The sequence below is a fragment of the Corythoichthys intestinalis genome, chromosome 3 (genome assembly GCF_030265065.1).
Source record: "Corythoichthys intestinalis isolate RoL2023-P3 chromosome 3, ASM3026506v1, whole genome shotgun sequence".
Classification (NCBI taxonomy): domain Eukaryota; kingdom Metazoa; phylum Chordata; class Actinopteri; order Syngnathiformes; family Syngnathidae; genus Corythoichthys; species Corythoichthys intestinalis.
Window position 1 is genome coordinate 29,689,103 of NC_080397.1, and position 13,171 is coordinate 29,702,273.

The following is a 13,171-nucleotide window of genomic DNA, read 5'->3' on the forward strand; positions in this document are numbered from 1 at the left end:
GTCATTCCGCGGATGCATTAAATATTTTCAAGTGATTAATTAAAAAAAATTAATCACCGCCCGTTAACGTGATAAATTTGACAGCACTTATATATATACATATATATATATATATATATATAGTAATAATTATAGTGCATCTGACGCATTTGAACCCTATCAAAGACAGTATTCCCCACAGTGGAGAGCTTCTCAAAAGTTGATACTTCAACTAACCCTTTACAAAAACCCTTTAAAAGAAACGTAAATATTTATCATTATTAAAGCATCCAATAGGGCATCACAATACAATTAGTCATAACATATATATAATATAAACCCACAACCGCATATATATGTATCGGTTTGATATCATTGGATTTTTAGAGTTGGACAATATCGGGATATCGGTTAAGTCATTATCGGACAAGTGTTAAGTGTTCCTAATACTGTTGTGGGTGTGCTGACTAACTTTGGGGCAGTCTCTCATTTGATGAGCACTTGAACCACAGTTGAAACACATTGATTTGGGCCTGCAGGGCAAAGACAAATGTTATCAACAAAAATAATAATACAGCGGTGATTTGATTTAGCAGCAATTGTTTCCTAGCACACCTTTTTTCCTTCACTTCTATGTCCTGCCCGTCGATGCCGATAACTTGATTGAAGATCTGTTGGTAGCTTTGCGCCACTTAAGGAAATGAAATTTCATGAAGAAGAGACACGCAACAACTGAAAAGAGCATTTGAGGGCCCAACGCTGATATGGGGTCTGCAGTGTCATTAAGATACATTGGCACTTCCCATCCATCGGTGTGTTGAGGGCTTTCGTTGACCAGTGGCTGCCCCAGTTTGTCCACACTGAAACTGCTGAAGTGCAGCACGCTGCCCACCACCTGTCTCATAGACACAAAAACTGAGGTGACTTCTCCCAAATCCCTGACTTGCATAAATCACACCTAACGCGGTTTTGAAAACCTACTACATTCGCTGGGAACTTCCATTGCACCACTGTAAGAAAATATTGATTAAAATGGCAAATAAATAAATAAATAAATAAATAATCGTTATCGAATTGCTGTGTCACACCATAATCTCAGCCATTGTCAGCTAGTTATTTTCCTGTTGTGCCTTGTATTGGAACAAGTGTGCTGCTCCTGTTGTGTCATGTTCACCTTCAAGACAGTGTGGTGCACACGTCGATAAACCATCTTTATAAATGAGTAAAAGAATCTCAGAAACCGTATTGGACAGTGTTCTTTATGCTCTGTGTCATAGCTTTTCATATGTCAAAGTATGTTCACAAGGTTTTCAGACCCCCTTAAATTTTTGACTGTTATTATAAATATCTAGGCTGGTGTCCAGAACGTCTTTGTGCCTTTTTTCCCCATGATAATTTATTTTTCTTAATTATAATTTGTGATATAAAGTAGTATTTAAAAAATGTGTACCATTGTACCTTAAATGTACGCTAGCTTTGACTATAACCATTGGAAAAATCTGGACCATATTATGTTGAACAATTTTGGAACAAATTCTACCTTTGTTTCCCGACCAGTGGTGACATACTAACAGGAAAAATAAATGTGAAAGGCCTGATATTTTTCATTGAAAAGGTTGCAGATAAAAATACAATATCAAAACTTTCTCCAAAGGCCACTTTCAGAAAAATCGAAGGATGCAAACTTGAAATTCTTCTACTTTTGTTTCACCTTACATATGTATATATGGCGGAAAACACTCAGGTGACTTGAAGTTCCGCTCTGAGCCACTGTGCAGCCTCCGCCAGCCGAGGGGGAAGTGGGTACGGCGCGCTCCTCCATCTGCAGTCCACGTGAATGGGACACTGTCAGCGCCACAGGATGGGCCTCAGCCCATCCAGGTCGCCGCCAACCAGTCTTCAGGACGAGGACAAAGAGATGGGCAACCCCCCCCCACACCATCTACCCATTCGCACCCGGGAATCAGGAGGATCAGGGGGCAAGAGGAGCGGAGGAGCAAACCCCCCGCACAACTCTGGGCCGAGAGGGGGCACCCAGTGTGCTGCTGGGACAGGGTTCTTGCACCATTTTAAAAGTCACATTTAATGCTTTTTAAGACCTTAAAATATAATTAAAGACCAATACATGTTGCAACAATTTGATGAAAAACTAATTTATTTCACTGTCAACACCGAGCTGCTGCCACAGATAGCCTCATGTGCAACTCGACGGCTTTGACCCTCCTTGTTCTGAACAAGTCTTTTTGCAAGACTTTGTACCAGGCACAGTTTTTTTAGTCAAGAAAATCACAACCAATAATAGCTTAATTTTTCCCATTTGACTTTTTTTTATATTGGATTTTTAAACGTTTCAAACATTTGAAACAACTTCATTTATGAAACCTGAAATGCTGAGACACTACACAGATTCCTTAAAGTGATTTCAGTCAACATGTCAGATTTTGACCCCTGAGCTAATGGAGAATCACTGTTTACTATATCACTTTATCTATCTATTATTGAAGCTGAGGGGACCCTAACCCTAAACCCTAACCCTGAGGGCAACAGAATGTAGGCTGACTTTTTGTAGAGGCCATATTAAATTATATTTTCATAATTTGCTGCAGGGCCAATAAAAAGTGGGCCGCGTGCTAAAGTTTGGACACTCTTGCCTTACACAAATTAAGTCGTGGCTATATTAAAAATCTCTTAAGTTCTAATTTATGTGTGCATGTGTGGGTGTGCTCACTTTAAAAGCTTCTGTTGTGGTTCTCACGCTAGTGGAAGACATCTTGACTGGGTCTTCATCCATGGCAAATGAAGAAGGCTACAGAGAACAAAAAAAGTAATCTTTTTAATGATTTCTTTTATTCTGTTTGCAGAGATTGTAAATTGCAGCCTGGAATAGGGAGATCATAATAAACAATCAGACCACGATGTTTTGCCTTCAGTGGCACATAAGAAACTCAGGGTCCCCCCAGGATTGATAAATCTAAATTCAAGACTTTTAAGAACTTTTTTAATGGCATTTCAACTGAAAATTAATACTTTTCTTGCACCCATTATTTAGATCATATTGAATCATATTAAATAAATAAAGTACTGAACATCAAATTTAACCTCAATTACTAAGTGTTTGACAAAAGAATGCACATATATTGAAGATACAATTAAAACACATTTAAAGTAACATTATAAAGTCTGTCAGAATTTTTTTAAACACTCACACGCACACAATAATTATGGACAAAAAGAGGAGGAGGACAGGACTCACTCAGACCAGCCATCTTCTGTAACAGGCTAGTGCACCTGCCAAGACCCCAGTGAACATGGCTAACTCTCGAGTTAAAACGGCGAAATTCACATTCATTCGAAAGGCAAACCGAAATGTTTAAGCAGGTCCACTGCCTTCGCATGACCCATAAACTGCAACCTAAAGTATCTGGATGTAACTTGAGCCCCTATCACATACTCCAAAACAACGGGAATATCGCGGGACTTAACCGTGCAGCAGTTGTGTGTGAAAACAATTTCCCATGTCGACTGACATGGGAAGCAGTGTGCGTGAAAGCAGGCGTTAAATTCCCGGGTCACAGCAGATGGCTGATGACTTAAATATCATAGCGGCGGCCGATGTAACTTCCTCCCTCTTCGCAGTAAGAGAAAAAGCGGAAAACAAACATCGCAATTATAAAGATAGCAAGCTGGAAACAGCTAAATTAAACTGAAAACATGACCAAAATTAAAATGTCTATTATTAAGTCGGGCCGGGCCAGGGTTCTTTCTCGCTAACTTTTTGAAATAACTATATGTTAACGATGTATGAATGATAAACTAAGGAATACTTGTTATAAAATAAATAATTTGGATAGAAAACAAAGGCGGCGCTGTATGGTCATTACAGAGCGTGCCTATAACGTCCTTTTTAATCTTCCCCTCTGCGAGTCCGCAAAACCGCATCTGTTTATTTGTATTTAACAAACTTTTCCAGCGTTATTTCGTTGTGTGAATAAATTTATAATGATCATAAAAATATGTAGTCTTTTTAAACATTAAGAAAATGTGCGTTTTTTTTCTGCCAACTGAGAATTCGTTATAAAAGACAGGCTTTTATGCAGACATGGTTACAAATGTTATCACACAAAATGCGGGTCGAGAAGCAGCACTCGACTGTTGCTCAGTGGTTCAAAGTATTTTTTTCAGATGAAAGCAAATTTTGCATGTCATTCGGAAATCAAGGTGCCAGAGTTTGGAGGAAGACTGGGGTGAAGGAAATGCCAAAATGCCTGAAGTCCAGTGTCAAGTACCCACAGTCAGTGATGGTCTGGGGTGCCATGTCAGCTGCTTGTGTTGGTCCACTGTGTTTTTAACAAGGGCATGGTCAATGCAGCTAGCTATCAGGAGATTTTGGAGCACTTCATGCTTCCATCTGCTGAAAAGCTTTATGGAGATGAAGATTTCATTTTTCAGCACGACCTGGCACCTGCTCACAGTGCCAAAACCACTGATAAAATGGTTTACTGAACATGGCATTACTGTGCTCAATTGGCCTGCCAACTTTCCTGACCTGAACCCTACAGACAATCTGTTGGATATTGTGAAGAGGAAATTGAGAGACACCAGACCCAACACTGTGGATGAGCTTAAGGCCGCTATCGAAGCATCCTGGGCCTCCATAACACCTCAGCAGTGCCACAGGCTGATTGCCTCCATGCCACGCCGCATTGAAGCAGTCATTTATGCAAAAGGATTCCCGACCAATTATTGAGTGCATAGCTGGGATAATTAATTGAAGGTTGTTTTTTGTATTTAAAAAACACTTTTTTGTATTTGTCGGATGAAATATGCAATATTTTGAGATAGGGATTTTTGTTTTTCTTGACTTTTTTGCCAAAATCATCAATATTAAAACAACAAAAGGCTTGAACTACTTCAGTTGTGTGTAATGAATCTAAAATATATGAAAGTCTAATGTTTATCAGTACATTACAGAAAATAATGAACTTTATCACAATATGCTAATTTTTTGAAAAGGACTAGTATGTATATATATATATATATATATTAGGGCTGTCAAACGATTAAAATTTTTAATCGAGTTAATTACAGCTTAAAAATTAATTAATCGTAATTAACGCAATTAATCGCAATTCAAACCATCTATAAAATATGCCATATTTTTCTGTAAATTATTGTTGGAATGGAAAGATAAGACACAAGATGGATATATACATTCAACGTAAGGTACATAAGGACTATTTGTTTATTATAACAATAAATCAACAAGATGGCATTAACATTATTAACATTCTGTTGAAGCGATCCATGGATAGAAAGACTTGTAGTTCTAAATAGAAAAATGTTAGTACAAGTTAGAGAATTTTTATATTAAAACCCCTCTTAATGTTTTCGTTTTAATAAAATTTGTAAAATTTTCAATCAAAAAATAAACTTGTAGCCCGCCAATGTTGATGTCAATAATTACTTACTCAATGCTCATGGATGCCTATAAAATAAGTCGCACCCAAGCGCCAGCAGAGGGCGGCAAAACTCCATAAAACACAACAAGTGAGCGTTTCAATGTGTACTGTCATTTAAAACTCCCTGAGCGGGGCATCTGCGTTAATTGCGTCAAATATTTTAACGTGATTAATTTAAAAATTTAATTAACACCCGTTAACGCGATAATTTTGACAGCCCTAATATATATATATATATATATATATATATATATATATATATATATATATATATATATATATATATATATATGTATATTAAGCCTGAACGATATATCGTTTAAACATCGCGATGTGCGCATGCGCGATAGTCCCATCGCAAGGACGTGCGATAGTTTTTTGGGTTTTTTTTCTGATCCACAAACCCTTGATCTGCTTCATTTGCTCACACAGCCTCTCTCACCCCCTTTCCCAGCTCTCAGTCACTGCGGCACTTGCTTATTAAAGTTAACGATGGCTTTGATCTTGTCAAAGAAGCCGGGCAGCAATCTGTCAATCAAACTGTTTAACTTGTTAAACAGTTTCTGCAAAGGAGCGCAGGCTGGAATGAGTGTGTGTGTCTGTGGGGGGAGAATGTGGAGATGTTCGAGACATATAAAATAAACGCCAGAAGTGATTATGAGGAGTTTGTCATTTCTACATGTCACTCCAAGAGTCACAGCCATGTTAGGTAAACAAAAGCATTTAATAAAGCCAAGCATTTTTCTACTATAGTACTTTATTCTTGTTTAAAAATGATTCAGTGGGAAAGTTATGTTTAAAACTGATCATAATTATTACATTTAAAGTGCTTAAAAGGCATTTATATATATATATATATATATATATATATATATATATATATCGGGGGATATGCGCTACTTCGCGGTTTTTCACTTATTGCGGCGGGTTCTGGTCCCTATTAACCACGAAAAACGATGGAATACTGTACACTGTGGTCATAATGAGTCATCCAAAGTCTTTCCAAAGAGCTATTCAAGTCATCTAGTAAAAATGTCTTTTAAAAAATATATATATATCTTTTTTTAATATCGCAATATAATATCGCAATATATCGCAAACCCCCAAAAAATCGCAGCAATAGTTTTTTCCAATATTGTTCAGGCCTAATATATATATATAGCATTTAATTATTAGTATCTCTGCTCTGGGGAAACGAACACGACAAAAGTATTAATTATTAAGTATTGATATAAGTAATACCGTTTGCCCTTTGGCATTTAATACATTTGATTTCTAACAACACACACACACATACAATTTAAAAAAAAAAAAAAAAAAAAAAAAAAACAGACCTGTGGCTTGATGTGTGCTGATGCTGAGCGTCTACTGTGATTTCCTTCTTTTTGGTGTCTCATTATTACTCCATAGATGCAATCCTCAATTTCTTGACGACACTGCCTGAGAAGAAAAGCTATATTCAAGACCAGCATGAAAAATGTATTTGCCTAGTACATCAGTGCATCTTCTTAATCTTGAAAACCTAACACAGGCTGTAAATTTAATAAATTGCAAGTGCCTGATTTGCAGCTGTTGTGCTTGTGACATCGACACACCCACGTGCAAACTTCAAATAGAATTAGATTTTGTGTCATACTTTAGGGATCATTATTAAAGCACCGTTTGAGTTTTTCTATATGCAAAGAATATTTAATATTTGAGTACATCTAGGAATTGACATATGAACACTCACTAAAGAACTGTAAATCATTGTCAGTCATTCTGTTGGTACTTGGAAATCCAAAACTTACTTGGTGTTTTTAAGTTTGTTCTAGAGGATTCTCGCTTAGGCTCCAAGATTCTAGCCCCGCCCATCGATATTAGTGCAGCTAACGCAGTATAATTGTTTAAATCTGCCCTTAAGACTTTAAATTCTTGCATTTAAATCCTGTGTTGCTAATAACGGCTTTAGAGTATAACAGCTTTTGTAACGGCGTTATCTTTTTCAGTAGTGAGTAATCTAATTTTCCCATCCTTGCAACGCCATTACCCTTACTGAGGATGTAAAGGGGCGCGTTACAACAATTTAGTTGAAGTTAGTTTAATCATGGGCTTCACCAGACATAGTTCACTGGGGCACATCTGCTGTGCCGCAGTATAAATTTCGCCGGTAAAAAAAAATTAAATACTTTGGAGTTTTAAGTCTACATAGCATAATCTACAGAATGCCCCTATTTATTATTATTTATTTATTGTCATCATCATCGGTACCACTGAAAGTTACAAGATGTGATATGATTAACCCGAAGGAAAAAAGAACCGAAGAAAAAGACAAGGGCTGACGGGAGAGGCATATGCTTATCAAGTCCCATCCCCTGCAACCAAGTTAATATGGTCATATCACTTTATTCCCACCATATACACAATCTGCACATTGCTCTTAAATATGGCAATTTATGCACCCAACTTTAGCTGTGATAGTCATGGGACTTGATACTTCCGCAAAGCACTTTCGGGGGGGTGACAAGCCGTCGGTCATCGGCCGAGTGGCCTTCTCCGTGGACAAGGAGCATTGTCAGCCACCTCCATATTAAAACGTGTGCCATGGACCCAGTATCTGACATAATACAAAACATGATGGTTATTCACATCCTCGTAAGTCCATTGGTCCCACAGTTGTTGGACTTGTTTTGGCCAATCTCCGCGGAGCAGCAACAAAACCATACAGCACATTTGGATGGCGTGATGCGAAAAATAAATTAATCCCCAAAATCAGCTGAATCCGCAGTCCATCGGCATGCTATAAAGCAGGGTTCACTAAATCTGGACCTTGATGCCATCAATCCTGTCGTGTTTTCTACGTCTCTCTCCCCTAACACACCTGAATCAAATGATTATGTCATCAGCAACCTCTCCAGAAGCCTGATAATGATCCTGATTATTTGATTCAGGTGTATTGGAGGAGGGAGTAAGCCTGTCGCAATATGCAATAATTCCATTTATCGCGCGATAAATTAAAATGAAGGCGGTAATTTTTCCGCTGCGATTTATCGCCTCGCGTGCACGTGCGTGCGCACATGCGGCAGACGTGCTGTTAAAAGTTCGGATTCCTCGTTACTAACTGCGCAAAATGCATCTTCGTTCCAGGTCCGGCAAACTAGCGCCGGAGCCAATCGTTCCCATTATATCCTATTGTTCAACGTATACCGGCCGCGTCAGTGGTCCAGAGTGACTGTGGACCATCTACGGCGCGCCGGTGTTGTTGACGTGTGGGTGCTCCCGTCAGGAGTGACATTTCACGTGGGGCGGCTATTTTTCGGCACAACGCCGGATATTTACAACGAAATCCGCCAAAACATTGTTACCGACTTGGCTGCTACGAACAACCTCGCTTTGACAACAAACAGCTGAATGAAATTAAGAGCGCTGTGCTTCGAACTCGTCCTGTTTATGAAAGTCGATTTTCATATGCTGGCGTTGTGTAGTAATGAGCAGACGTGACTTCAGTGGCGCTTGCTAACTTTTTTAATGCGCCCACACACTAGATATCATGAAATGGCAAACTAGATGTGCTACGTCCCATGCCATTGGCTACGTGAGCCCAGAGTGATTATGGGACACGTAGTCCATATACTACATCGATGAATTCTAAACTGTCATGACTGAACGGAAGTTAAGAAGGCCAAATCAATGCATACCAGTGACAATAGATAATGTTGCAAATATTGTTAATTCAGTACGTGACACAGATGGATTCGGACCACAAATAGGATGTCTTGCTCATGTAGTAAACCTAGCTGCTAAAAGAGCTGTAGCAGTCAACAGTGTGCCCTGCCTCACTTTACAAAGAGTAAAGATTGTTCTCAGCACTTTTATACAATTTTTTTTCAGATCAGTAAGTAGTAAGCACATAAACATTATGCACTAAAATGCATGTTTATTTGATGGCAATTTAATTTTTGCTCGTTAGCAAAAAAAAAAAAAAAAAACGAAACAAAAAATTGTTATTTTTTTTACAGAGCATTAAATGTATTGAATCCGATCGAAAATCGTGTCCCCCGTATCAAAAATCATACCGAACCGTGACTTAACTATCGTTGCATCCCTATGGAACACCACTGCAGAAGCTATGACGCGAAAAGTTTTCATTTGCCTAAATGCTTAAGTTATTAAGAGCAATTTTTTTTTTTAAACACATTTTATTTATTCTGTATTTCTGTGCGGTATCAATATTGCAGTTTTTTACTTAAGAGGCATGGTCTATTGTTTTTAGTTGTGATTTCTTAAAAAGTATTTTTGAATTTAAGAGTAAATATTTATCGTGTTTAAATGGGTGTACTTGATCTATTAATATATACTGTATTCTCACTGTGTTGTTGTAAATTGGTTTTAAAAAATTGGGGGGGGGGGGGCGCAATAATATCGCATATCGCAATTATTTATGAGAATAATTATCGCACACTAAAATTTGATATCGCAACAGGCCTCGGAGGGAGACATGGAAAACACGACAGGAAAAGTGGCTCTGAGGTCTGGATTTAGTGAACCCTGCTATAAATCAATGCTGTATTGTGAGATTCAGATTCAGAGACCTGGGTGACGTCACATTCACATTCCTCCTCAATCCAGGAAGTCACCCACTTTCATGGCGCAGGATTTTAAAAAAAAAATTGTACATATAGATCGATCGCTTCCGCACACATCCAAGCAATCCATTTTATTCAGGAGCATAAAATACTGCGTGAAATATGAAATTTTTGCTGTCATAGGCCTCCAAAACAATTCTGTGTTTATTTGAAGAAAATAAAATACAAAAAAAGCTGACATATTAACTATGAGGTTGCCAGAATATTAGTTTAAATTATTTATCATATAACGTGTCATTATTAACTTAAATATGATCATCATAATAATAATAATAAATATGATCTGTCAGTTTCCACTTATTTCATACAGTAAGCTAGAGAAGTCCTTCAGTGCGTCGCCGAGTTGAATATACACATTTTTCATATTGTTGCCTTCTCAACATGATTACAGCCTGGTTATCCTTGCCCTGTTGCGGTTTTTTTTTTGCCATGAACTTTGGGAATAAGAGACGCTGTTGCGATTAGGGGCTCGACTTGGCCTCCTCTGAAACACCACTTTGAAAATCTGAATTCTTGTATGAATTCATTTTATAACTTACTTGGAAATAACACTGTTGGAATAAATAATTTGAGCGATGGGCCCGTCGACATTGACATCTTCTATGGTGATTCCGCTGTACAGTATAAACACATGAAAACATTAGCCACAACACTCTGAAAATGAAAGTTGACCACCACCGTGTCATGTCACCTGGGCCGCGTCAGGATTTTCAATTTTCTCCTTAAAGCTGTATGTGAACCATAAGTTAAGTCTTACAATAACATTGAAACTAGCTATCAGCCAGTTAGCAACAACATGCTAAGTGCACGAGCACTACAGCAAGGATATTCTCTTTCGTTAGCTTCTCAATGCAGTCTCCGCACTCGTCCAGACGTCTACGGAGCATCCCGGCCTCTCCCTCGTCATCCAACGCATCGGTGCTCTCCCCATCCGAAAATCGAATGTGTGTGGGAGCAGGGACCACATCATCCAATTGCTCAAAGAGCTGTGCATCTCCAAAATCCACTTCAGCCATTATTTTCCAGGATAGATCCTAGTCAATGAGCTTCCGCGCATTTGCAAAGAAATACGTTGCCTCAATTGGTCAACATTTGTCACATGGTCTATCATGTGATCCGCATGGGCGCGCCTATTGGTTTCAACTCAAAAGCAGTTTGCGTTAGAAAATATTTTTTGCGTCAGTTGGTCAGGTGGATCAAACGGCTTGCCAACTACGTGAACCAGGCAACCGCTTTCCCAACTACGAGTATATATCGAACTTTTTCGTCACAATAAGTTATGAAAAACGTGTGCTTAGAAGTTAAACGCGCATGAACGAAAATGCATTATGCAGTCCCTTCTTACGAGTTACATCACCCACGCGCACATTCCTTTCATTTCGTGTCAATTCTCCATTGGTACTGTATTCAGCGTTGCCAGATGGGAAAGACAGTTTCCAGCCCAATCACCCTTTTAAAAGCCGCTCAGTTTTGATATTAACTCATTCACTCCCAGCCATTTTCACCGGAGCAAGGCCCTTCGCTTCCGGCCGTTTTACTGGATTTTGACTGATTTTGCAAGGCCCACAGAAAATTCTGTTCTATTGCTATATAAACACGGAACCCACCAAAAGAAAGATTAGACTCTCTTCTATCAGCAGAAAAAAAAGTTATCTTTTTCCATTCTTTAGAAATCAGCATTAGAAAATAGCTTAGTTTGAGCAATTTTCCTATTTCTGATGAAAACACTGAGAAATTGAGCTTTTTGTGAAAGCATACATTTCAAACATAACTTTGACTTATACACAGCTATTTTTTGCTTTAGTTAGATCCCAAACATCTGAATAATGTTTTCCTTTCACAAAATAAGATAAACATTAAGACAAATAGAGCTTTTGATAACAAAGTAACAATTTATTTACACATAACTAACTGAAAGATGACGTTGTTCTGGCCGAGACAGCCAGTTAAACTTTTCCTTCATCGCCGTCTGTCTCATAAAGATGAATTTTTTTGAGTCTGCGGGCTTTACTCGCGAGCAGCACGGACTCAAAGGCATTGTCCGCGGCACTAGTGGTCCCAGTCGTTCTGCTCGGTTGTCCAGCGCCTGGCATCCCGGGCGTCCTACCGGTTCTGCTCGGTCGTCTGCCGCCTGGCATCCATTCGAACGTCTTCCGCCGGCGCCTGGCCGTGCGGCTTGGCTGTTCGTTGCCGTTGAATCGGGTTGCGGGTCTTACCAAATGCGCTACTGCCCTCCAGTGGCCAGTTTTATAAAATGGATTTTCATCTTTGTACTTTGGAGCTAAATTGAATCAGAACCCAGAGATATCTTTTTTGGAAAAAAAAAAAAAACAAAAAAAAAAACGTAAAACATAAATACGTCTTTGGGACACTGAAACAATTAAAAATAGAACGTATTTATACGTTTTTGGGAGCTAATGAGTTAAGAGAGGAATTCGACAGGGTTGTGGAAGCTCACCGTTACTGTTTATAATGGTGGCTGAAATGTTATCTTTTTTTCCCCACTGTATTTTTTATTGATTTTCCAACAAATTATTCACATCATCAAAAACAATACCATAAAAAACACACCAAAACTCAAAAAACAATGTTATCTATTTCATTCAAAACCAGTAGAATTGAGGGGCTGAAAGTATTGGATGAAAACATTGTGATAAATCAATTAGCAGATGATGCAACTTTATTCCTGAAAGTGCGTACGGGACAGAATAAAAAAAGTCTTAAATAGCATTATTATGTGAATTAAAATAATATTTTGAGATGATTCAACTATATACTAGTACAACAATTTGGCAAAGCGCAGATGACGAGAAATTAGTGTTTTAATCCGCCGTCTAGCCACGCCTACCATCATAGGGCTCTAGTGTCCCCAACAGGTGGATGACGTCAGCAGGGGAATAGTTTCATCTGATTCAGTATGCAGCCCACTGAGGGGGAATTATTCATAACGAGGAAAGTGCGACAAAGAGACCCGCAAAATATCATTGTTTCAGTCTCTCTACTCCAATATTTTTAAAGGATATTCTTTTTATCGAAGTATTTTTCCCAATTGCTACATAAATGGTATGACAAATAGCAATCTCCATATAACAATCAGGGGTCGCATTA

The 13,171-nt window shown here is 38.5% G+C and overlaps 1 protein-coding gene across 2 annotated transcripts in view; it reads right to left on the minus strand.

Annotated features, from left to right (window-relative positions):
* Positions 1–13,171, minus strand: part of zcchc8 (zinc finger, CCHC domain containing 8) — a 31,688-nt gene that overhangs the window by 17,067 nt on the left and 1,450 nt on the right. The window contains exons 1-8 of one of the 2 annotated variants that reach the window (XM_057831451.1): positions 10,890–11,470; positions 10,755–10,794; positions 10,603–10,677; positions 6,773–6,878; positions 2,708–2,785; positions 771–874; positions 595–660; positions 452–512 (exon numbers count right to left, since the gene is read on the minus strand). In XM_057831451.1, the coding sequence (XP_057687434.1) occupies positions 452–512; positions 595–660; positions 771–874; positions 2,708–2,785; positions 6,773–6,878; positions 10,603–10,677; positions 10,755–10,794; positions 10,890–11,079 (720 nt within the window). In that variant the 5' untranslated portion in view covers positions 11,080–11,470. Of the gene's footprint in view, positions 1–451; positions 513–594; positions 661–770; positions 875–2,707; positions 2,786–6,772; positions 6,879–10,602; positions 10,678–10,754; positions 10,795–10,889; positions 11,471–13,171 lie in introns of those variants that run through there. The other variant, XM_057831452.1, reaches the window with a different exon arrangement.